Here is a 27,960-nt window from a genome sequence, read left to right as displayed (position 1 = left end):
GAGGACAGGCAAGAAATGACTTAGATTACTGGTAATCTCTAGGAACTTGTGCTATTAATCCGTTTAGATTTTTTTTTAATACTGCTTATAAGAAAACTCAGGATACCATAAACAGGCATGACACTTGAACCAAAGAAGTCCCCAATATAGACATTGAGAAAAAGGCTCAATCCTTTTATCAAAATCATGATCAACAAGTAAAAAACTCAAATGTCTTGGTAGCTCACAACTTTCTCTAGGGAAAAACAATAATCCACCTCAGAAACAAGGAGAGATTCTTGGTAACGCATTTGTTAGCAAAGTCATTGGTGGAGAAGATCATATGAATCCATGAAGAAACCCTCCCAAAAACAAGCTCGAAAATCTCATGAAAAACACTCCAGTGCCTCCATGGAAGCCGTTGATTTCTTGCACTAACTAATGACCGAAACGGATTCTCTTCAAATTCTAAACGATTTAAGAAGATGTTGCTGTGAATCTTGAGACTATGGATGATAGCTTGGACTGCATCACTGGTTGAAGCAGAGGTACCCAGAAGTCCAGAGCAAGGGACCAATATGAACCCTTTCATGCATGTACCTATCACATAGCATCCTTTATACTTAGCTCAACATCAAGCAATCAACATTTATTCTTTGAGCTACATCCATGGCATGCACATAATTCATGACAAACTCTATTTACATACCAAACAATATTTTCCCCTTTCAATCTCTTATGGGCATCTTTTGTTTGAAAAAAAATGTAATATTATAGGATATACGGTGGACTTGTTCCTCCACAAAGCTCAATATCAACATTAATGTTGTGAACTGAGTTGTAGAGTATCAAATTTTACACATATCATCTTAGAATGATATTATTAGCCAAGGGAAAAAAAGGTTGTTGTTTTAGCTAGAAAGAGAGTTTATAACACACTTGGGCTAACAAAGACCCTAGGGTCCTTTATACAACAATATTGTTATTTGAAACCCTTAAAAAAAAACATTGATATATTACAGGAAACATTCACAACTTCACAGCTACTTTCAAGCATTCTTTCTAAAGTACAGACTTGCAAAAAAGCAGCACATATGCTCTCTTACTGGCTTATAGAAAGAATTAAGCAAAATCAAATCCAAAGGACATGACAAAAAATGTACAAAAAAGAGAACAAGGAAAAAGCTAGTTCAGAGACAAAGCACCAACTAGAAATTTTCCTCAAGACACTAACATTAGCACGGGCAGCTACCGTAAAGGTACTTGTCCTTGACAAGAAGGTTTGATCAGACCAAATGGTTTACACAAGTACACAAATTTGTCCATTTTAAGGCTTCTTAAGGCTGGCACTAATACAAGCCTAAGAAACCGAAAAAATCCTAAGAAAACGACAGTTGACAGCTACGCTACTTAAATAATTTAAATTGATAATTAAATTCTTAAAAATATTTAAAATTATATTTATCATAATAGATTTATATATATGATTAAAATAATTTATTATTTAAAAAAATTAATTTTTTTTTGTAGTAATTAAAACAACGACTAAAGTTCGATTTCATGTTTTACTTCCGTCAACAAGACTAACTGTCAACTTGAACTTCAATTTTTACCACGAGGCAAGCAAGGACATGACTACAAAATCGAAGTGAAATGATAGGGATATGAAGATAAATTGCAGTGTGTAACCGTATTCCATGGAGGTGATAAGACACTGTTTCCCACCATCTTAAGAAAGGTTAAACGAGCAAAATTAGTAGAAAATTTTCTTGATCTTTAAATGAAAAAAAAATCAATTTGAACATATAATAATTCAAATTAAATTGTGATTCGTAAGTTCAAGAGCAAGTCGAAAAAGGACTTGACCGAAATAGAATGATTGAGTAATGTTCTTCCACTCAACTCGTCTAAGTCTTAGTGTGATCTGACTCACTCAATATGTGAGTGAACTTAATGAATATAAAAATCACAATTCATGAATATGGATTCTACAATTTAGTTAGTTATATGGGTTGTTAGCGTTCTCTTTAAAAAAAATAAAAAAATTTCTCATTTTGTACATATTTTTGTTATGTGTATAACTCAAAGTACAAAAACAATGATCAAAGTGGTGAATTATTTACATCGTATAAATACTAAAAACCAATATATGAAAACCCTCCGCTTTTGTCTATTTTTTTGTTACATATGGTTCTATGATTAAAACTCGGGGCCCATTGTTGGGACCTTTGAGTCCACTTTAGATTCCAAAATGAGGCAAGGTCTAATTGAGTTAAGCAGCGGTTTGCGTGAATAGTCCTGAGTTAAGACTTTGAGCGAGGTTTGATCGAGTCAAATCTTTCCAAATCTCTACCAAGGTGTTATAACTTAGAATTAGAACTCAGCCTGGATCGCTAAAAGTCTTAAGTAGAACACCTAAGTTAGCTCAAGACATCAACATACTTAAGTGAGATTTGGGATATAACGGAGAAAACCCACCCATTACAGAAGATTCAAGTTCGAGAATTAAATAACTCTATATCCAAAACTCTACAATCATTTCCAAATCAATTTGAGCATGAAGTCAAGCCACATAATGATGATTACATGGGCTTGTCTGAGCTACATAATGAAATTATCAACACAATTTCTCAGCTAGATACCCCTTGGGTATATACTTCTCACAAACCAATTAATTGCTCATTCACAAGGATTTAGGGTCTTTAACAACACTTTACTGTTGGTGACTAAATTTCCCTTTAAACAATTGTCATTAAGCTGAAGTCTGCAATGCTGTCGGCTATTATTATTGGTAATTTTCAGAAACAATCGGTGATGACATGGACCTCTATCTATAATTATTGGCAATTCCAGTTATCGACAAGGATACTTAGATAGGTGACCAACAAAGAGGCTGAGGCTATAATTGTGTACTGTGTTCTTGCTAGTTACCTACAGCAGTGGCTGACTATGTTTGATCACCAAAAGCAACAAGAGTTTCTAATAGAAAATAATTATGCAAGGGTTCTGAAAATACACCCTTTCCTAAAGACACCGATACAGACAGGCGGAGAGAAAAGTACTAAAAAAAAAGACCTGCAACTCACTGAATAAGTTCAGTGTCTAAGTGGGATTTATTGGTTATGTATGGAGCACATCTGAAACACAGATTTGAGAAACTAGTTAATGACAAAAGCAACTTATTGGGTTTAGGGTGATCACCACATTCTAACCTTAATCTCAAATGCATAGGTTTCATGAAAACGAGGTTCTTCAAATCTCTTCCTGATTCCAGAAGCAACTTAGAGCACGTCCAGCACGATTTCTGAGACCTTCTCATCAAGGCAATTATTTGCATCATCTAGCTTCAAATAAAGTACAGCAGAAACTATCACCTGCAAGAAAGCGACACCAAGTATTTCATGCTCCAAAACGAGTGATGGGAAGTAGGCTTTCGTTATTATGATAGAAGGCCTATAACAACAATAAGGAATCCAAGGCCTGCAATGCATGTATAAAATTCCTACCTTGACAGCTAAATATATGGGGCCTGACCTTTCCAAGGAAAAAAAAGTTGGGTATAGGCAAGGGTATTTATCGAATAGCTAATTACTCATTTGGCTAGCTCATTACTAATAATTGCATTTTTTTCTTTCAGGTAACTGCAATGACAACCAAGGTTGAAAGAAAAAACCATATAATAATCAAGAATTATGGATCAATCGAAAGCCAGATCTTGCACATCCAGCAAGCAAGTTAATTGCTAACTGACTCTGCGAAGACATCTTTAATTTGGCCAGTTTGACACAGATCAAAGACAACTTGGTTTCAAAACAGTCCATTAGTCTACAGAAAACTGTGAAACTCTTAACTTAGTAAAACATTATATGATGATATCCAAAAGTTCTCTTACATGGTTTTCACAGAAGAACTTCTTCAGTAAATCATTTCTTAAGATACAATATATGACCTTACAAAAACATCACTACCAAATACTAAATGAATGCATTCAAGTCATCCAAACTGCAATAACCATAAAGTTATCTCAAATTAGATGATGCAAGGTCTGGATCAAAAAATTAAAATAAAATTACAATTAAAATGTTTCAATCTAATGAACCCCACAGTTGATACCTCATAATTGAAATCAAAGATAAAAAGGTGGCCTAAAGTGATCAAAACCAGTAGATAACAACGTATTGTTAAAACTTTAAAATGAACAAAGAAATAGAACAAATCAAAAGACCACATGCTTTCAACTCATAATGGATGTATTTTACTTCTTTTTTTCTTTTTTGAAGAGAAATAACTACTTAGAATTCCATTATTATATTTGTCAAAAGAATTACATTACTGTACTAATGTCTCAGGCATTTTTTTCTTATTTTTCAGAGCTTCAACATTTTTCAATAATACTTATCATTTTGTCTCAGCCTAGATGATCATCGAGTCTCAACCAAGAAATCTCTCATTGAGAGCACCATGAGATACAGTAACCCAGACAAATTTGACCACCCACCCTGATATGGTACCCTAGACCAACTTGGATAAACTCTTAGCAACAGAAAAATAACTAGGTTCTTTAGGTCAGGCATAAGTAATAATATTCCAATATCAAGGTAACCCTTTAAGGCATGGCTATGCTTACTAAATTCAGAAAAGAAAAAAGAGTAAAAGACTAATACATCATTGGTCCCTGGACTGATACTGACTGCACAATCAATATGCACACTTTTCTCATCTTCAGAATCTTCATTTGAATTTCTCTTCATTATCAATGGGCATTTCCATCCCATCTTTTGAGAAGGCTAGATTATCCAATTCATCAAACCACTCTTGAGCAACTCCAACCTGCAGAAAGGCCGTGTGAGAAAATCAGTTCAAGGGTATTTTGGTTTTTTTACATGATCAGATATTTTATATTATGGCACTACCTTGTTCAGCACGTTTGATTTAGTCTGTGTACAAATTTTTATATTCATAGGAAGAGGAGAATGGGAGTATAAGGGAATATGTGTCTTCTATATTGGAGGGGCATTTTTGTTATTTCTATAATTTAGGACTTAAAACCTAATAAATAGCACGTTCAGAGTTTGTGCCTCTTTTCTCTCCTCTTTCTCACTCTCTCTCCTTCTCTCTCTCTCTCTCTCTCTAGATAATGTTAACGACTCTATTAAACGATACAAAACTTGGTTGGTAGCAGAAGAGTATACGCAAACTTTTGGAGTTGATGTCTTTGAGACATTCTCTCCTGTGGCTCGACTTACTTCGGTGCGTTTCTTAATATATGTGGTTGTTAATAAGGGTTGGCCTCTCTTTCTGCTCGATGTGAAGAATGTCTTTCAATATGGTGATCTACATGAGGAAGTTTATGTGGAACAACCTCCTGGGTATATTGCTCAGGGGGAGACTGCAAAAGAGTGTAAGCTGCAAAAGGTTATTTATGGACTTAAACAGAGTCCATAGGCCTGGTTTGAAAAGTTTAGTGATGTGGTACTCCAATTTGGATTCTATAGGAGTCATTGTGAGTATTCTATGTTCTTACCTAAAAAAGAAGACTAGTACGGTGGTTTTGGTTGTCTAAATAGATGTCAAAGTTTTATCTGGTGATGATCTTGATGGTATTACAAAAGTTAAACAATATATGACCACTCTTTTTTAGACAAAGGATTTGGGCTCTCTCAAGTACTTCCTTGGCATCGAAGTCGCTTGTAGCAAACAAGATATTGTTCCTCCTTAGAGAATATATATATTTGATATGTTACAGAAGTATGGTTTTCTATATGCTAAACTCATAGACACCCCCATGGAAGTTAATCGTAATCTACATGACACCCAGGGTCCTACACTCAAGGATAAAAATCGATACCGACGGTTAGTAGGTAAATTGATCTATGTTACAGTTATCAAGCCAGATATCTCATTTATTGTGGGAGTTGTGAGCCAGTTCATGAAAAATCCTTAAAATGTCCATTTAAAAGTTGTTCGGAGGATTTTGACACTCTTATTGGCAGTTTTGAAGGGTTGACCCCTATATGCATCTTAGATATGAAAAAATATAAGTAGTATCAAGCCTGAATCATCTTACACCTGTCAAAAAAATTAAAGCAATCCTCAAGAAAATAAACAGTTGAAATACTTTTCAGAACATATCAAATTATATTATTGTATTCTAGAAAATTTGGAACCATTCTTCAAAGGAATGGGAAAATTTGGAAACAGATTTGGAAAACACCCTTTCTCTATGGACAGTAAACAAGAGTATAATTTTTTTTTCATTTGGAAAGCTCCCTTTCATGTCTCTGGAGCATTGCTTTATTACAGGAACTCCAAAGGACTCTAGTACAACCATTGTGCTTGTAACCCACTTGGGACTAGAACAGCAAGTCTTGCTGAAGTCAATTGCATGTATGAACTAAGTCATGGGAATTAGGAAGAGAGTACCTGTTGATGGAAACTAAGTATCAACAACGGCTACCTGCCATGAAATATAAATTTTTTAGTACTAACAGTTTACTATGCTTCCTTCATTTTACCTGGAAAAGTCATTCTATACACAACTAAGTGTGAGGGCCTAAGAATGACTTTTCAAACTCTTTTCCAAGTAAAATACACTTTCACTTCATTCAAAATCAAAAGTTATTTGATGAACATTCTGTTAGCTCACTGCAACAACTCAACATAAATGAGATAAAAATTTCCACCACCATTAGAAAAGGATTTAGAATCAAGAGATGTGTTAGGAACACATTGCACCTGCTAAGATAAGGACTTAAGGTCTGCTGAGAGTCCACTATTTTTAGGTCGGTTAATCTTCCCTCAATAATGCCGCGCCCCCCCCCCCCCCCCCCCTTCTTCCCCTCTAAAAAAAAAAGGGTCAATACATGACTTAAGTTGAAAAGCACAGAACCAGTAGTTTGAGCATGGCTTAACAGAGTACCTCAACCAGATTGACCCATTGGGCCCTCCAGATTTTGTAGCCAACACACATATAAATCAAGCTCATGTCATTCATTTCCCATGTCCAAATAGGTCCATTGAGATTTTCAAAACAATGCCAAATCAGGTTACAAACATTTTGACTAAATTTTTAACAAGATGAGCAGAGCTCCTAGTTATGCTGCTTGATCTTCCATGCAGACAAATGTAGGCATTAAATGGATGGGGCATTCATGGAAGGGCCCTTAACACTACTCATTTTCATAAATGGGTAAAAAAAAAAAAATACCATACCCTTTTGTGTTTTTATTTTAGTCATTTATGTCAAAACAAAGAAAACGACATTCTTAACAGAACAAAGATTCTTGCTACAAAATAATTCACACAGGCCAAGCAAAGATTTTTAACAGAGATATGGACACGAACACCTAGCAACGAATTACAGCCATTGTGTGGCACAAGAAATGTGTTCTGTGCATGGGTACCTATTACAGCTACAAACAAAGCATAGCTAAGTATTCCTGGGCTTCCATTTTTTAAAAAGGAAGAAGCATTGCTTCACTCAATTGTTACAACTTTCAGCCTCTACGGTCGTAAAATAGAAGCCATGTCCAATATATATAGTTTAATTTGCAGATTGTTATGGTATGAAGTGCTGCCATTCCCATGGTGGTCCTAATTATAGATTGAACCACAGGATGAACATCTAATTTCCTTATGGCCCACTCCAGACCAATGGTAGAAAGTAAAGTAGAAGTTGCAAGAATATGATGATCAAGCTGCAACACAAGTATAAATCATGAGCATCTTATAGATCAAAAGCATAACTTCTTACATTCTCTTGATAAAAAAAATTCAAAATAGAATCATATAATAAAAATTGAAGCACAAAAATAAATACAATTAATATGACAACAAAATTAGAATTATTAAAGGTATAAAAGTCTCTCATATAGATCATTCATGGAACATGCTCTGGCTGCCATGCTAAAATATTTTATATCAAGTGATTTTGTCCTACAATTCCCCATCTGAATGACAGATTCCAAACAGCAGTTGACATTTTCCCATTAGTCAACAAACCTCACCTTAAAGTTAACTTGATATCCAAAACTTTGCAGTCATATCCAAAACAATTTGAGCATGAAGTTGACCCACATAACGATGATTACATGGGCTTGTATGAGCTACGTAATGAAATGATCAACACAATTTCTCAGTTAGATACCCCTAGGGTATACACTCCTCACAAACCAATTAGTTGCTCATTCACAGGGTTTCAGGGTCTTCAACAACACTTTACTATTGGTGACTAAATTTCCCTTTAAACAATTGTCATTAACTGAAGTCCGCAATGCGGTAAAAAATTGCTGATGTCGGCTATTATTATTGATAATTTGCAAAAACAATCGGTGATGACAAGGACCTCTATCTATAATTATTGGCAGTTCCACTTATCGACAAGGATACCAAGATAGGTGAACAACAAAGAGGTTGAGGATATAATTGTGTACTGTGTTCTTGTTGTTTACCTACAGCAGTGACTGAGGCCATGATTGTGTATTGTGTTCTTGCTAGTTACCTATCGCAGTGGCTGACTATGTTTGATCACCAAAAGCAACAAGAGTTTCTAATAGAAAAAAAGTATGCAAGGGTTCTGAAATTACACCCTTTCCTAATGAGACCGATACAGACAAGCCGAGAGAAAAGTACTGAAAAAAAAAGAAAAAAGACGTAAAACTCACTGAATAAGTTCAGTGACTAAGTGGGATTTGTTGGTTATATATGGAGCACATCTGAAGCACAGATTTGAGAAACTAGTTAATGACAAAAGCAGAGTAAATTATGGGAGAACCAGGCAGATAAGCTACTAGACCATGTGTAAAACCAACAGAGAAGGGAACAAAATGAGGAGAAAGAGAGACCACAAAAAACATAAAGTTGATCTCTTTTTTTGCTTTTTCATTTCTATTCCTTCCTCTTCTACTTCTTTGCTACTTTTCCAGAAAAAAAACAGAGATTGGACCCCTCTCCCATTCCTCAAAAACGAATACCCACCGTCCCCTTCCCAAACCTAGTATCACATTTAAAACACTACATCCGTTGTTCATAGTTTATGAACCGCCAAAAAAAAAAAAAAAAAACCAACCCAAGATCAACCCATCTTTCAGTAAAAAAGCTCAACCATAGCCAAAGCCCTATTCGGTTAACACCAACATTGTATCAAAACATTCAAAACCCTACTTGTATAGAAGAACATAGAACACTGTGTTGCAATTTCACAAAGAATAACAACAAATCGATGAATGCACTAAAGACCACAAGAATCCAATTCCATAGGCAACGTCACTTACCTATGATGAGGCCCGAATGGCGCTTGCGAAACTTGACCTCTTTCGAAATGAACAAAGAACAGCAGAAATATGCCATGAAAAATAAAAAGTTAATTACCAAATTGTCATCCATATCCGTTGTTTATATTTTCTGATGCTTTTGCTTTTTTTTTTTGCGGTAAATGGGATGTTTTCGAGGGTTCTTGCCTGGGTCTCTAGTGTTTCAGTCAACAGAAGTTGAAAGAAAGAAATCTTACGGACGAAGAAGATATTTTAAAGAAAATTATTTTTTTACATGCTTTATTAAATTAATTAACTTTTTTATATTTTACAATTATTTTTTAATGCTATCCAGTTAAAATCTTTCTGTACTTATTAATAGAAAAGTCAAATAAAACTATCTTAAAATTTTAAAATATATAAGAGTATTTTATTAACAAATTCCTAGTACACTTTCTACTATACTTTTCATTGTGCATACTAATACAAAAAAAAAATCTTTACACTATAATTTTCGTTATTGAATTTATTGTCGCGGAATCTTCACGATAAAAAAAAAACAAAAAAAACTATGGTCTTTTCTGTTAGAGGAGCTCATCTTCAACCTTCTATTGTTAACAGTCGCCACTTTGTTGGTTCAACGAAGTCATTTTCCTTGCGAACCACTTAGCAAAGCACCCTTGTAATTTGACCAAGTTGACCCACTTTTGGAACAGGGCAAGTTAGGTCTAAAGGTTATGGAACAGGGCAAGTTAAGGCAAGTTGACCCACCCTTGTAATCCATATTCCGTAAGATTTGGAACTTATCTTCAAAAGAATGGGATAATTTGGAAACAGATTTGGAAAGCTCCCTTTCATTATGGACAGTAAACAGGAGTTCCAATTTTTTTTCTTTGGAGAGCTCTCTTTCATGTCTCTAGAGCGTTGCTTTATTACAGGAACTCTAAAGGACTCAAGTACAACCATTGTGCTTGTAACCCACTTGGGACTACAATAGCAGGTCTTGCTAAAGTCAATTTCAAGTATCAACTAAGTCATGAGAATTAGGAAGAGAATACATGTTGGTGGCAACTACAGGGGGTTAGTCAACTTGACGCCGGAGATAAACTTCAGCCGCATTACTCAGTTCATCTCCTGACGTCGTTAGTGCAGCACCCGAGTTCAAGTCATCTAGATGACTAAGATGAATTCAAAAATCATCTCCACGGTTTAAATTATGGAATTTGGTTTCGACCCATTTTTACCATTCATCCAGATGAAGCAAAGGCCAGAGTTCGAACCCTTGAGAATTTTTTCCCCCCTCTCTCGGTCTCTACATTTCGATTTTTTTGGCCCTATCTCCCGTACCCCCTCTCTCGTCTCCCTACGGCCCCCGATCTCTCTACTCCCTCTCTCTTCTCCATCATCTTTCTCCGGTCTCCGTCTCTCTACGGCCTCTATCTCTTTATCCCTCTCGCTGCGAACCTCCTCTCGGCGTCCTTCTCTCTATCTCGGACTTGCTCTCCCTCTAAACCTCCCACTCGCTTCTCCCTCTAGGGGTGGCATCGAGCCAAGTCAAGCCCGAACCTGCCTATGTTCGAGTCGAGCTTGATTTAAATATTTCGAGCCAAGTTTCGAGCCAAACCTCGTCTCGAGCCTAAAATTGTTATCGAGCTCGAGCCCAAAAATTTTAACCAAGTTCGAGCTGAGCTCGAGCTTCAACATACATTTAAAACTTTTCAAAAAATATATATATAATAAATTATATATAAAATTATGCATATATTTTACATCAAAATTGGGCATGACCTATATATATAATACATATATAAGATTGGGTATGATCTCTACTTAAAATTGAGCTTAATCTATGTATATAATACTTATATAAAATTCGGCATGACCTCTACTTAAAATTGGGCATAATCTATATATATAATACCTGCATAAATACTCCATAAACACTCCTTTAAATTGTCTATACATTCCATAAAAACTCCATGAAATTGTTTATATAGTCTAATCACTCCATAAACACTCCATAAAATTGTCTATACATTCCATAAACACTCCATGAAATTGTTTATACACTCCATACACTCCATAAAATAGTATAAACACTCTATACAATGCATAACATTATGAATAAACTCCATACAATAATCAAACACAACAAAATTAAATGAAATATCACTATCAATTTTCAATCACCCAAATAAAAACTATAAATCCTTTAAATAAAATCCTATTACTATTAGAGACTTACTAGAAAATTACAAGAAATATTTTAAATTTTTCATAGGAAAGATAAATGGATCTTATTGCCTTTTCTAAGGAAATAAATAAAAATTAATAATTAATCTAATATATTACTATACTTATCGATAAATTTTTAATCAAATAAAATGTCAAAAGCAAAATTGCTATGAAAATTGCCTCATGCTAAAAGTATTATATCATCAACTGTCAAATACTTATTCAAAATTTTTCTATACAGTTTTCTTGTCCATCTTGGCAAGAAAATCTTACTTGGAAAATTATATGATTTTTTAACAAGAATTTATAATTATAAAAATATTTTCAAAAAACATGAGGCACTAATGGTCCCTATATTTCTACTAAAAATGTCTTTTGAACGTTTATTGAAAAAACCACTAATAGTCTCTAGAAACGTATTTCTACTCAAATATCTTTTCAATTTCTTCAAGAGCCGTGAGGAAGGGACAAAAAGTTGTTTTTTTCCTTGTTTATGATCTCGCACGTAGGGGTGACTTCGAATAAATTATATATAAAATTAAGTATACATTTAAAAAAAAAGAATGATAGGGGAGGTTCAGGATTTAATTTCAATAATGGATTAAAATGCACCAATATTAATCTTTTTTACTCCAATTGTTGTCTAGCTTGTTTTGTAAATTTTGAATCTGGCCATAAATTTACTATGGCCTCCTTAGTGCCCCTAGATGGAAATTTATATTCTAGGAAAAACTAGAAATATTTTCCTATGATACATATTCCCAAAAAGACCTTTAAATAAAATCTTATTACTATTAGTGATTTATTAGAAAATTACAAGACATATTTTAAAATTTTCTTTGGAAAGTTAAATGGACCTTTTATTGCCTCTTCTAGGGAAATAAATAAAAATTAATAATCAATCTAATATATTATTATACTTATCGATAAAATTTTAATCAAATAAAATGTCAAACACAAAATTGCAATGAAAATTGCTTCATGCTACAAGTATTACTGCATCAACTGTTAAATAGTTATTCAAAAAATTTCTATACAATTTTCTACCCCATCTTGGTAGGAAAATCTTACTTAGGAAATTATATGATTTTAATAAGAATTTTCAATTAGAAAAATGTTTTAAAAAAAACATGAGACACTAATAGTTCATAGAAACCTATTTCTATATAATTTATTTTTAATTTTTTCAAGAGCTACGAGGAAGGATAGTTTAAGGAATTTTTTTTTTTTTACTTTATGATTTCGCATGCGAAATCATCTTCGTGCGGGGGAGGGGGGATATTATTTCTCCCCTTAACTTACTGGTTCTGGTTTTCCGCCGAGACAACGCGGAGGGAAGAGGGTTACGGCACCTTGGAAGACCTGTTGTTGTGGATGACGGCTGCGACGAAAACAGAGGCGACGACGAGGAGAGGAAGAAATCGAACGGATGGCTACAGAAGCGGCCGACGAGCAGCTGTCGACGGTGGTAGAGGCGGCAACAACAGCCGACAGGAGGGGCTCGGCGATGATGAGGGGAGGAAAATTCCCCCCCCCCCCCCTCGCTCTCGCTCCCACTGCCACTCCCGATCCCGATCCCGATACCAATCCCAACTCACCTCGAGCCGGCTCACGAGCCGACGAACTGAACCTGGCATCGGTCTCCCACTCCCTTCTCCGTTTCGGCCTCCCACTCCCTTCTCCTTTTTGGCCTCCCACTCCCATCTCCCTCTTGCTATTCTCTTTTCCCCCAAGATACCTTCCGATTTCGTTCAATTTCCCCTATTTCGATTTCGATTTTCTTCGATTTTCTTCGATTTTGACATTTGGGCATCGATTTCTTAATTTCTACTTCGATTCGGCATCAATTTCCCCATTTGGCTTCTATTTTCCCCAAATTTCAGAAGGTATGACTAAACTCTAATTTTTTCCACTTAAATTAGTGTTGTATTTGATTTAATTTTAGTTTCAGTGCCTAATTTGGGGTTATTTATGCATAGTTGTGGGATTTAGAATTCTGGTTTAGGGTATAAATTCTTGATTAGGGTTAGGGTTTAGTGTTTTTAGGGTTTGGTGCTCAGTATTTAAGGGTTAAGTGTTTAAGGTTAAGGATTTATGGTATTGTTAGGGTTTAGGTTGTGGAATTAGGGTTTAGATTTTTTCATTTTTTTTCAATTTAGGTTTATTGGGTGATAGGGTTTAGGGTTTGGGGCTTTTAGGATTTTTAAGGTCTAGGGTTTTTTGTTTAAGTTCTGGAATTAGGGTTTAGGGTTTTAAGTTCTGGAATTAGGGTTTAGGGTTTAGGGTTTATTAGGGTTTTTTTAAGGTTCTCGATTAGGGTTTAGAGTTTTTGGCTTCATATCGAGGAGCTCGGTATCATATGCAAGAATTTGGAAATAATATTCCTAGGAATGAAAAAATATTACTCATCCGAAAACACTCATCTTTGCCGAATACTATTGAGTGAAATTTTGGTACTTTAAAAGCTCGATTTCAAATGTTGAATGGCGCTCCATTTTCTTTTAAGATGCAGACAAAAATTGTAATTGCATGTTGCATATTGCACAATTATATACGTGGAGAGGATTACAATGATATATTTGATTTGGAAGATGATAATTCGGATGACGAATTTGATGGAGGAGGTGATGGGGTCCAATTAGGTGCATCAGGTGATACAGACAGCGATGATAGAGATGGTCTTGTGGAAAAGGATACCCGATCAACAAGCTTTCGAAGGCAGCGTGCATTAGAATCCACAAGAGCCGCACAATTTCGAGATGACATAGCGACTTGTATGTGGAATGATAACTAATGATTGTATCTTATTGCTTTTGAACATGTGTTGTTCTTTGGTATTAAACTTGTAATTTGATGATTTTAATAGTAAAGTCACGAACTGGTTATTAGAATAATCTTTCTTACGTTATTAATGAAGTTGTATATTTATTTATATATTATTTTTTAAAAATTTTGTTACTTTATTAAACTAAATATTTATGTCATGTAAATAAAATATAGTTACAATATGCATTTGATCAATTAATTATTTTCAATTTTGTGGAAATATATTATTAATTAATACCACGTAAAAAAGTCATCTTCTGTTATTAATAAAATAATTCTTTATTTATTCATTATAATTATTTTTTAATTATTATATTATATGAGTGATTTAATAGTGGTAATTAAGATATTGTTAAATCAAGCATTTGATCAATTATTTTGGTTTAATTAAGCCATTTTGTATTTAATAAAATCAATGGTTTCAAATTTAACGAAAACATATTATTATTTAATATTACGTACAAATATATAGTGTGTTAAAGTTATGATTAAATCAATTTTTCCTATTAAATCATTCCTTTGTAGGTTAAAGTATATCATATGTTATTAATAAATTAATAATTAAACTTATTACATTCGTTTCTATAATCTATAACGTTATTTATTTATTACTTATAATTAATCATGTGTGTATTTCATAGGCTCACGTAATTACTGTATTAATGCACAATAAAATGCAATCATTAAATAAATATAATATCTAATTCAATTAATGAGTATATTAATACATTTTAATTATACACTAAATTACTTATTTGTGTAGTAATAATACATGTTTTACCTAATTTGGGGTTGAAGGATTATGTTTTAATTAAATATACTGTTAGGGTTTAGGGATTCTCTTGTTTTTTATATTTTTCTCATGTTGGGGCACTAACACTGGAAACTATTTTCCAGTGCACATGAAGTCGTCTACACTAACACCAAGTTAGAAGATGAAGTTCATGTAGATGAATGAAATGAATTTGAATCAGAAAATGAAGATGAACTTCAAATTTCCGTTTTGTTGAGTAACCCCCCCTAAGTATCAACAACGGCTACCTGCCATGAAATGTAAATCTGTTAGTACAAACAGTTTACTATGCTTCCTTCATTTTATTTAGAAAAGCCATTCTATACACAACCAAGTGTGAGTGCCTAAGAATGACTTTTCCAACCCTTTTCCAAGAGGGGGTTAGACAAGTTGACTCAGTACATGAACTTTAATCGCATTACTCAGTTCATGTCCTGAGGTCATTAGTGGAGAGCCGGACTTCAAGTCATGTACATGACTAACATGACTCATGAGATCATGTCCAAAGCGTAAACGATGGAAAGTGTTTTTCTCCCAATTTTGGCATTCATGTACATGAAACGAGCAGCCCTCTCATTTTGTTCCTGCACCCCCTCTCTCGGCTTCTGCATCCATCTCTCTACTCCCTCTCTCGGCTTCGGCATCTCACTCCGGTCTCCCTCTCTACGGCCTCTCCTTCTCGACCTCCGTCACAAAGTATGGGAGGTCGAGAGGGTCTGCGACGAAGGTCGAGAGGGAGGCCTTCCTCCCTCGGCGACTGTTTCTAATAGAAAACAAGTATGCAGGGGTTCTGAAATTACACCCTTTCCTAACGACACCGATACAGAGAGGCAGAGAGAAAAGTACAGAAAAAAAAAAAAACAAAGACGTAAAACTCACTGAATAAGTTCAGTGTCTAAGTGGGATTTATTGGTTATATATGGAGCACATCTGAAACACAGATTTGAGAAACAAGTTAATGACAAAAGCAGAGTAAGCTATGGGAAAACTAGGCAGATAGGCTACTAGACCATGTGTAAAACCAATAGAGAAGGGAACAAAATAAAGAGAAAGAGAAGCCACAAAAAACATAAAGTTGATCTTTCTTTTTTGCTTCAACTCGCCCCTAACATTCACGGTATTAGACGACAGTTGACAGCTACGCTACTTAAAAAAATTAAATTGATAATTAAATTCTTAAAAATATTTAGAATTATATTTATCACAATAGATTTATATATAATTAAAATAATTTATTATTTAAATAATAATAAATTTTTTTGTAGTAATTAAAACAACGACCAAAGTTCGATTTCATGTTTTACTTCTATCAACAAGACTAACTATCAACTTGAACTTCAATTTTTACCACGAGGCAAGCAAGGACATGACTACAAAATCGAAGTGAAATGATAGGGATATGAAGATAAATTGATGTGAGTAACCGTATTCCATGGAGGTGATAAGACACTATTTCCCACCATCTTAAGAAAGGTTAAACGAGCAAAATTAGTAGAAAATTTTCTAGATCTTTAAATGAAAAAAAAATCAATTTGAACATATAATAATTCAAATTAAATTGTGATTCGAAAGTTCAATAGCAAGTCGAAAAAGGACTTGACCAAAATAGAATGATTGAGTCATGTTCTTCTACTCGACTCGTCTAAGTCTTAGTGTGATCTGACTCACTTGATATGTGAGTGAACTTAATGAATATAAAAATCACAATTCATGAATATGGATTATACAATTTAGTTAGTTATATGGGTTGTTAGCGTTCTCTTTAAAAAAAAAAAAACTTTTCTCATTTAGTACATATTTATGTTGTGTATAACTCAAAGTACAAAAACAATGATCAAAGTGGTGAATTATATACATGGTATAAATACTAAAAACCAATATATGAAAACCCTCCACTTTTGTCTATTTTTGTGTTACATATGGTCCTATGATTAAAACTCGGGGTTCCTTGTTGGGACCTTTGAGTCCACTTTAGTGTCCAAAATGAGTCAAAATTGAGTTAAGCAGCGGTTTGCTTGAATAGTCCTGAGTTAGACTTTGGGCGAGGTTTTACCGAGTCTAATCTTTCCAAATCTCTACCAAGGTGTTATAACTTAGAATTAGAACTCAGCCTAGATCCCTAAAAGTCATAAGTAGAACACCTAAGTTGGCTCAAGACATCGACATACTTAAGTGAGATTAGGGATAAGTCGGAGAAAACCCACCCATTATAGAAGATTCAAGTTCGAGTATTACCCTAAACCCTGAATCGCTAACTTAACCCAATCAATTTTAAATCTGAGTCAACTCGGCCAGGTCAAGAATCATGACACCAGGTCCCGACTTCCATGCACTATACAAGTCTTTAAAAACCCGCAAAATTTAAATCTACTAAGGAGGAAAGCAATTTTCCCGTCGAAACTACCGTCGTCGGCCCATTCAATATATTTTATCTTAAGCTACATAAATAAATTAAAATGATAATTTAAGTATCTAAAAATGTTTAGCTTAACTATATTTATCAAAAGATATTTAAATACAACCGAATAAATAAAAATAATTTAATTCTATTTACTTTTTTAAAAAATAATTTAATTCTATATACTTCTTTAAAAAATAATTAATTATTTACTATAAATATAACAAGGACTAAAATTTATTTTTCTGATTTACTTTGGTCAACAATAGGAAATTTCAACTCGAACTTCAATTTTTGGCTTAAGGATAACATCGATATGACTGAAAAATCAAAGTGAATAAGTTTGCATATATATCGAAGTGAATAAATATAAGTGATAAGAAATTATTATTTTCCACTATTTTAAGAAAGGTTAAACGAGAAAAATAAAAAATATTTGATCTTTAAATTTAAAAAAATCTAATAAAATTAAAATTATATTTTCTTCCAAACATGCCCCTAAACTTTTCAATGGAGTTGATAAAAAAACAGGATTTTTAACAGAGTTAATAAAGGTTAAACAAGCAAAATTAGAAGAACTTAGCTCTTAAATATTTAGTCTTTAATCGAGGTGATAAAAAATTGGTTTTCCCAAACTTTTAAAAAAGGTTTAACCGAGAAAAATTAAAAGAACTTTTTCTAGTCTTCATATGGCGAAAAAAATTTAGACAATTAAAATTTTATATTTTCTTCCAACACTTTTCAAAATACTCAAACACACCTTTATTATTTACTCATGAATGAGTTCTCTAAGACGAAAATTAGAAGAAATTTTCATTAAAATAAAAAATTATATTTTCTTCCAACACTTTCTAAAATGCACAAAATAAGCCCTTAAATGGAGTTAATAAAATAACTTATCTCCCCACAAATTTAACAAAGGTTAACCAAGCTAAATTATATAGTAAAACAAACTTTTTTTTCAATTTTCTAAATTTAATAATTTAATGTTTAATTATTATTAATATAAAAATATTTGAAAGATATTTTTTTAGTCAAATAAAACTATTTTATAAAATTTAAATCTATCAAAGTAATTTTATATAATAAAATACCCTCTTTTTTTAATTTTCTAAATTTATAATTTTTATATTATATTTAATTACTATTTAAAAAATAAAATAAGATATTTTAAAATTAATAATTTCATTAATATTTGGATATTATAAAACTAAGGATTTTTTTTAATCATTTTACGTTTATCATCTTAATATAATGTTAAATTAATTATTAATTTAAAATTATTTAAAATCCATTGTAGTTTTATTTAAAAAAATTTCTTAAAATTTTTTAATCTATCATAGTAATTTTATATAATAAAAATACCATCTTTTTTATTTATATAAATTTATCATTTTCATATTTTATTTAATTACTATTTTAAGACTGAGAAGTTAGATATCGTAAAAGTGACACTTTGGCAATTAAAAAATTGAATATTTTCTTAAGTATTTTATTTTAATTTATTTATTTAAATTAATTAAATTTATTTAAATTTTAAAATTATTTTTTAATGATGTCAAACGAAAATCTATCTTCACTTATTAATTGAAAAGTTAAATAAAACTATCTTTCAAATTTTAAATATATAAGACATTTTTATTAATATATCCCTTTTACACTTTCTATTGTACTTTCTATTGTGCTCACTAACACAAAAAAATTATTTTACACTATAATTTTCGTTGTTGAATTTTTAGTCATATAATCTTCATGATTAAAAAAAAAAAAAAACTATGATCTTTTCCATTATTGGAGTGCGTCTTCAACCTTCTATTGTTAACAGTCGCTACTTTGTTGGTTCAACGAAGCCATTTCCCTGGCGAACCACTTAGCAAAGACCTTTGAAGCAAGAATAACTACGGAATGTATTACTTAACATGTAATGAAGCAAAAAAAATTGAATATTTACCCATGTAAATAATCCAAATAAATAAATAGCGTGTCATTATAATCTTTCCTGTCGGGTTAGATTATAACACATATGTGATTATGTCTCTTTACGATGGGACCTAGAAATTTGTTTGTAAAGGAATATTTTATGCCTGTAGGCAATCTAGAATTTTATTTATTTTTAAATATTTCTTTCCCATCCTGACTACTCACCTAAATAGAATATTTACCCTGAAGGGTTAAATAATTATATCTCCATAATTAAGAATGTTATAGTAATTACTCAAATATTTAAATGTATACCAAAAATATGTCATAAAAATAATTACTAAAATGAATGTCAATTATTAATCCATATATTTAGACCAACATAAAATATGCATAAAAAACTAAAATAAGCATAAAACCTAAATAAATTTTGCACGATTATTGAAATTGCATAAAAACGTATTACTGTAATTTTAATATATTTTTTATGTGTATCCAACTATAATACATAAAGCTAGTTGGGATTAATGGTCATTGGTGCCATATTTCTTTCCAGCATGCAAGTTTGAATCCCCGTTGGCGCCAAATTGATTTAGAGAACTTAGTCAATTCGGTCTTCACTCGGACTAGTCAACCCAAACCACCTGATTCGACCTTTAAAGTCTGAGCCGCGTCAACCTCTCCGACTCGTCTCAACTAGCTCAATCTTGTGCAATTGGACTAGGTCAATAATTACTAAAATGAATGACAATATTGCTGTTGTAATCAATGAAGTAGTACCAAGTAAACCTTTAACAAAAATCTGAAGTGATCCACACTCCACTTATTGAGTTTTCTCTATTTGTTTTTTTTTTCACCGTTCACTTTCTTTTCTGTTTCTTTTCACACTTTGATCAAACAGAGCAAACATAATGTGGATAATTTTCTTTGAACTAACTTTCTCTTTAAATGTAAATTTCCACCAAAGTATTTTCTCAATCTGTAAAAGGTAATTTCATGGTTTTTCAAGCTTAAAACGGGAATGGTTTATGTAGTTAAAAGAACAAATAAATGCTTAGTAACATAAGGCTCAAGGGGGTTGACTATGGAAATACACCATGCAATGATGGCATGATAATCAGAACTGACTATGAAAATCAGGGAGTTGACCAAGAAATGCCTAGATCATTTCTCTAATATTTGGAATCAACTAGGATTTTGCCTCAAGGATCCATCAATGGATTCTAGAGCAAAGCAAGATGGAACTGACCCAATTAATACAACTCATTCTCTTCTTAAGCAAAATGGAATAAAGAAAAAAATTTGACTATGTGCTCAATTATGTTCATGGACAAAGATTTAAATCAAAGTACCCACAAAACTCAGCCTGACATAAAAGAAATTTTCAAAAAAATTTCTCAATCCCATCCTCTATCACAAATTTCAAAGTCCCATAAAGTTCAATCATACTCAAATACATGTTTGGTAAGAGAATCAAGAATACAAAATAACTATGGGAGTTTACACACCCTAACTTAAACTAAACAATGTCCTCATTGTAATTCAAAAGTGAGAAAGATTGAAGAAATGAAAGGAACTTCATTGGTTTCATGGTGATTCAGTCGTAGTTTGTAATTTTTAGCTCTTTATTCATGCTAAATAAACCCGCATCAAAATCCAAATTATTCAAAAAAAATAAAATAACAATAACAATAAATAAAAATAGAGGAATAAAAGAAAGTTCTATGGGCTGCCTCCCCTAAGCGCTTGTTTTAAAGTCTACAGCTAGACTTTTCAATCTTCATCAATTAGGGTCTCCAAAAGGAATAAGTGCACAGTTCTTCTCCACATGTTCTCTATAATAGTGCTTCAACCTCTGACCGTTAACTCTGAATATATTCCGTGTCTTGTCCTTCAAGTCTATCGCTCCAAAAGCAGAAACTTTGTCTATTGTATAATGACCAATCTATCTTGATTTTAACTTGCTCGGGAAGAATTTGAATCGTGAATTGAAAAGTAAAACCATTTGTCCTAGAGCAAACTCACGATGAAGAATCTGTCTGTCATGCCATTTCTTCGTCCATTCTTTTTAAAGCATTACGTTTTCATAAGCATAGTTCCGGAACTCATCCATCTCATTCAATTGAAAAAGTCATTTTTCCGCTACTGCCTTCAAATCAAAATTAAACTTCTTTATAGCCCAATAAGCTTTATGCTCCAACTCAACAGGGAGATAACATGCTTTTCCAAACACTAATCGGTAAGGAGACATCCCGATAGGTGTTTTAAAAGTTGTACGGTATGCCCACAAAGCATCATCAAGCTTCTTTGCCCAATCCTTTTCTATTGGTGTTGACTGTCTTTTCAAAGATGTTCTTGATTTCTCGATTTGAAATTTCAGCTTGGCCATTGTTTGAGGGTGGTAGCCAAGTGCTATCATGTGCTCACACCATATTTAGAAAGAAGGTTGTCAAACAACTTGTTGCAAAAATGGGTCCCTTCGTCACTAATAATAGCTCGTGGAGTGTCAAATCTTGTAAGTATATTCTTATGCAGAAATTTGAACACTACCTTTGCATCGTTTGTTGTTGTAGCAATTGGTTCCACCCCTTTTGACACATAATCAACTTCTAACGAAATATAAACAAAGCCAAATGGAGGAAAAGGACCCATAAAATTTATTCCCCTAACATCAAATAACTCAATCTCTAGGATATTTTACTATGGTAGCTCTTGACGCCTTGAAATATTTTCCATATGTTGGCACCGTTCACAAGTTTTCACCAAAGTATAACTATCACAAAAAATAGAAGGCCAAAAGAAACCACTTTGAAGTACCTTAGTTGTTATTCGTGTTGCTCCAAAGTGTCCTCCATATGATGATAAATGGCAATGATGAAGAATGGCTTGCATCTCTTCTTCTAGCACACATCTTTGAATGATTTGATCAGGGCACCTTTTGAACAGCAAAGGCTCATCCCAAAGATAATATTTCACATCATGCAAAAACTTCTAGCGTTGGTAGCAAGTGAAATCTGGTGGCAGTACTTTACAAGCTAGGTAGTTTACAATATCAACATACCAAGGAAGATTGATCTCACATGCAAACAACTGCTCATCAGGGAATGCTTCTTGGATTACTGAATTTGGTCTTACTTTCTCTTGCTCTAGCCGAGAGAGATAATCAGCAACTGAATTCTCTCTTCCTTTCATATCTCAAACCTCCAAATAAAATTTTTGAAGAAGCAGGATCCTACAAATCAGCCTAGGCTTAGCATCCTTCTTGACAAACAAATATTTGCATGATCAGTGAACACTATCACCTTTGTACCAATGAGGTAAGTCTGAAATTTGTCACAAGCAAACACCACAGCAAGCATCTCCATCTCAGTTGTTGTATAATTTAATTGAGCTCCATTCAATGTTCGGCTTGCACAATATATGGCCCTAAACAATGTCTCGCCTTTGTCCTAACACTGCTCCAAATGCAAAGTCACTTGTATCACACATGACTTCAAAAGCTTGACTTCAATCAGGTACAGTCATAACTGGTGTTGAAATTAGTTTCTCCTTGATTGCATTAAAGGCCTGCAAACCAACATTATCAAAGTCAAATGCAGAATTTATTTCAAGAAGAATACATAAAGGTTTAGAGAGTTTATAAAAATCCTTTATAAATCTTCTATAAAATCCGGCATGTACCAAAAAGCTTCTGATTCCCTTCACATTCTTTGGAGGTGGTAGTTTTTCTATGGTTGCAATTTTACTCGATCAACCTCAATTCCTTTAGATGATACTCTATGGTCAAGCATGATCCCTTCTTAAGCCATGAAATGACACTTCTCCAAGTTTAGGACTAGATTTTTATCTTCACATCTCTGCAAAACAAGAGCTAAATTATGTAAACAATGGTAAAAAGATGTACCAAAAATTGAAAAGTCATCCATGAAAATTTCCATTGTATCTTCCACCATATCAGAAAAGATAGCCATTATGCAACGTCAAAATGTCATTGGGGCATTGCACAATCCAAAGGGCATCCTCCTAAAAGAAAATGTTTCATAGGGGCATATGAATGTAGTTTTCTCCTGAACTTCAGGGGCTATGGCAATCAGGTTATACCCCGAATAACCATCTAAAAAGCAATAATAGGAATACCTGGCCAATTGATCCAACATTTAATCAATGAAGGGAAGTGGAAAATAATCCTTCCTTGTTGCTTTGTTCAACTTGCGGTAATCCATACATACACGCCAACCCGTGATTGTTCTTGTAGGAATAAACTCATTGTTGTCATTTTTCACCACCATCATTCCACCCTTTTTGGTACAACCTGCACTGAACTTACCCATGAGTTGTCTGAAATAGCATAAATAATTCCAGCATTGAGGAGCTTTAAAATGGTGGTAAATAATTAAAATGTTTCAATCTAACGAACCCCACAGTTGATACCTCATAACTGAAATCAATGATAAAACGGTGGCCTACAAGTGATCAAAACCAGTAGATAACAACGTATAGTTAAAACTTTAAAATGAACAAAGAAATAGAACAAATCAAAAGACCACGTGCTTTCAACTCATAATGGATGTATTTTACTTCTTTCTTTCTTTTTTTTAAGAGAAATAACTACTTAGAATTTCATTATTATATTTGTCAAAAGAATTACGTTATTGTACTAACGTCTCAGGCATTTTATTTTTATTTTTCAGAGCTTCAACATTTTCCAATAATACTTATCATTTTGTCTCAGCCTAGATGATCATCGAGTCTCAACCAAGAAATCTCTGATTGAGAGCACCATGAGATACAATAACCCAGACAGATTTGACCACCCACCCTGATAAAGTACCCTAGACCAACTTGGATACACTCGTAACAACAGAAAAATAACTAAGTTCTTTACGTCAGGCATATGTAATAATATTCCAATATAAAGGTAACCCTTTTAAGGCATGGCTATGCTTGCTAAATTCAGAAATAATGAGTAAACCAAGAAAACTTCACAGAAAAGAAAAAAAGTGTAAAAGACTAATACCTCACTGGTCCCTAGACTGATATTGACTGCACAATCAATATGCACACTTTTCTCATCTTCAGAATCTTCATTTGAATTTCTCTCTTCATCATCAATGGGTATTTCCATCCCATCTTTTGAGAAGGCAAGGTTATCCAATTCATCAAACCACTCTTGAGCAACTGCAACCTGCAGAAAGGCCGTGTGGCCGTGTGAGAAAATCAGCTCAAGGGTATTTTGGTCATTTTATATGATCGGATATTTTATATTATGGCACTACCTTGTTCAGCATGTTTGATTTAATCTGTGTACAATTTTTTATATCCATAGGAAGAGGAGAATGGGAGTATAAGGGAATAGGTGTTTTCTATATAAGAGGGGCATTTTTGTTAATTCTATAATTTAGGACTTAAAACCTAATAAATAGCATTGGGGGTCGTGCACAACCCCCAACTCAGCTCGTTCAGAGTTTGTGCCTCTTTTCTCTCCTCTTGCTCATTCTCTCGCCTTCCCTCTCTCTCTCTCTCTCTCTAGATTTGTCATACTTTTTAAAGTAAGCTCTCAAGATACTAATACATTTTTTATGGAAAATAAATCTCTAATAGGCTTTGTTCAATTCAATGAATCCTGAGGTTGCTTACCTTCTCCGAAGATGTCGCCATTGCATCTGATTTTGTGATTTCAACAGCAGATCCTCTTGCTTGACTCCAGAAAGAACCTTCTTGCAACTGTTGTTCAAGTTTGGTGCATTCCGGAATGTTAACACTCAACTGAATGTCACATCTTCCTGCATTTCAGTGGAACAAGTCCAACGAAATGTCAGTGGCTGCTTCATGTAATACATAAATTCAAGTTATAAAGAGTCTTCAACAAATACTTGAGCGGATGATAGATAGAACTCTTAGAATAACAATAGAAAGATGTAAGGCTTAATACCAGGCAGAACATTGAAACGCTGAGCAAAATAGTTCCTTGGCTTATCATCATATGAATTCCCACTGAAATATAGGTGAGAGCAACACAAATCGGTCAAAGTTTTATCTATAACATATCTAATTCACCTAAATGCAGAAAGACAAACTGCAAATAAGAAAAAAAACAGCTTGCTATTTCATAAAATGCTACACCAAGCTAGCATAAAAAATATGACAAAGCAACCATGTAGATACTTGTAATTTACCTATCAAAAATACTTTCTAGAGAGCATACCAGCCAATGAGGTAGACCAAGTGCCCCAAAGTTTGTTAACTGAAAAGTTGAGATGTCTTTAGATCCTCTAAGACATTTCAAAATCCTTTGAGAAGCTTGTTAACATGCATAGAGAATACAATCATTAAAACATAATTATGGTCACAGATCCAAATAGAAACGAGATACCTGCATCACAAAATAATATGTTATTGCCAAAAGTTGTGAGAGATGACATCAAACCAGTATATAGAAGCTTATTTAGTGGATCAACAGGATCAACATTCTGCTGCAACTGATTGGTAGATATTTCCTTCAATAAGTCCAGTTTCTCCGTAATAATCTGGTCACAGATCTCCATAATATTCAGAGATCCTTAAAAGGGGGAACACCGATTTAGTAAATATAGAGTTAGATCAAAGTAAGTTAAAAATCAAACCTTGAATGACTTCCTTGATTTGCCATGCGGTAGTATCCATAATCCATAAAGTCTGAAAGCTGAAAATAAAGATAATAAAATACCCACATGAAAGACGCTATAAAGCTTAAGATGTCTTAGGATGTATTTACTTACAGATGTTGAGCATGGAATACCTGTGATTAATTACAAGAAGCTCGCTCTCCCCTGACTTTATCTAGTGCCAAGGCCCAGTAAATGATTCCATATCAAAACAGAATCATATAATAAAAATTGAAGCACAAAAATAAATATAATTAATATGACGACAAAATTAGAATTATTAAAGGTACAAAAGTCTCTCATATAGATCATTCATGGAACAGGCTCTGGCTGCCATGCTAAAATATTTTATATCATGTATTTTGTCCTACAATTCCTCATCCGAACGGCAGATTCCAAACGGCAGCTGACATTTTCCCATTAGTCAACAAACCTCACCTTAAAGTAAACACTATATCCAAAACTCTGCAGTCATTTCCAAAACAATTTGAGCATGAAGTTGAGCCACATAATGATGATTACAAGGGCTTGTATGAGCTACGTAATGAAATGATCAACACAGTTTCTCAGTTAGATACCCCTAGGGTATACACTCCTCACAAACCAATTAGTTGCTCATTCACAGGGATTTAGGGTCTTCAACAACACTTTACTGTTGGTGACTAAATTTCCCTTTAAACAATTGTCATTAAGCAGAAGTCCGCAATGCGGTTAAAAATTGATGTTGTCGGCTATTATTATAGGTAATTTGCAGAAACAATCGGTGATGACAAGGACCTCTATCTATAATTATTGGCAGTTCCACTTATCGACAAGAATACCAAGATAGATGAGCAACAAAGAGGTTAAGGACATAATTGTGTACTGTGTTCTTGCTGTTTACCTACAGCAGTGACTGAGGCCATAATTGTGTACTGTGTTCTTGCTAGTTACCTACCGCAGTGGCTAACTATGTTTGATCACCAAAAGCAACAAGAGTTTCTAATAGAAAACAAGTATGCAAGGGTTCTGAAATTACACCCTTTCCTAACGACACCGATACAGAGAGGCAGAGAGAAAAGTACAGAAAAAAAAAAAGACTTAAACTCACTGAATAAGTTCAGTGTTTAAGTGGGATTTATTGGTTATATATGGAGCACATCTGAAACACAGATTTGAGAAACAAGTTAATGACAAAAGCAGAGTAAACTATGGGAGAACCAGGCAGATAAGCTACTATACCATGTGTAAAACCAACAGAGAAGGGAACAAAATGAAGAGAAAGAGAAGCCACAAAAAACATAAAGTTGATCTTTCTTTTTTGCTTTTTCGTTTCTATTTCTTCCTCTGCTACTTCTTTTCTACTTTTCCAGCAAAAAACAGAGATTGGACCCCTCTCTCATTCCTCAAAAACGAATCCCCACCGACCCCTTCCCAAACCTAGTATCACATTTAAAACACTACATCCGTTGTTTATAGTTTCTGAACCGCCAAAAAAAATAAAATAAACAACCAGCGCAAGATCAACGCATCTTTCAGTAAAAAATTTCAACCATTGCCAAAGCCCTAATCGGTTAACACCAACATTGTATCGAAAGATTCAAAACCCTACTTGTATAGAAGAACATAGAACAATGTGTTGCAATTTCACAAAGAATAACAACAAATCGATGAGGGCACTCAAGACCAGAAGAATCCAATTCCATAGGCAACCTGACTTACCTGCGATGAGGCCCGAATGGCGCTTGCGAAACTTGATCTCTTCCGAAATGAACAAAGAACAGCAGTAATACGCTAAGAAAAATAGAAAGGAAATTACCAAATTGTCCTCCATATCCGTTGTTTATAGTTTCTGCTGCTTTTGCGTTTTTGTTTTTGTTTTTTTTTTGGCGGTAAATGGGATGTTTTCGGGGGTGGGTTCTTGCTTGGGTCTCT

General features: G+C 33.6%; 2 protein-coding genes across 2 annotated transcripts in view; both read right to left on the bottom strand.

Annotated features, from left to right (window-relative positions):
• The window catches only part of LOC137963086 (uncharacterized), a 53,815-nt gene that overhangs the window by 4,285 nt on the left and 21,570 nt on the right, over nucleotides 1–27,960 (bottom strand). The gene's annotated exons all lie outside the window — the stretch shown is intronic.
• On the bottom strand, nucleotides 231–27,774 carry LOC137962624 (uncharacterized). The gene is made up of 2 exons (XM_068809614.1): nucleotides 27,748–27,774; nucleotides 231–579 (listed from the first exon to the last, which is right to left on the bottom strand). The coding sequence occupies exon 2, from the start codon at nucleotides 569–571 to the stop codon at nucleotides 236–238; it is 336 nt and encodes a 111-aa protein (XP_068665715.1). The 5' UTR covers nucleotides 572–579; nucleotides 27,748–27,774; the 3' UTR covers nucleotides 231–235.

The sequence above is a fragment of the Aristolochia californica genome, unplaced genomic scaffold (assembly GCF_029961685.1).
Source record: "Aristolochia californica isolate CCGP_79_NKW_82.1479 unplaced genomic scaffold, dmAriCali1.0.hap1 SCAF_4, whole genome shotgun sequence".
Lineage (NCBI taxonomy): Eukaryota > Viridiplantae > Streptophyta > Magnoliopsida > Piperales > Aristolochiaceae > Aristolochia > Aristolochia californica.
Note: the sequence above shows the minus strand (reverse complement) of the source record. Positions and strands in the feature narration are given on the sequence as shown.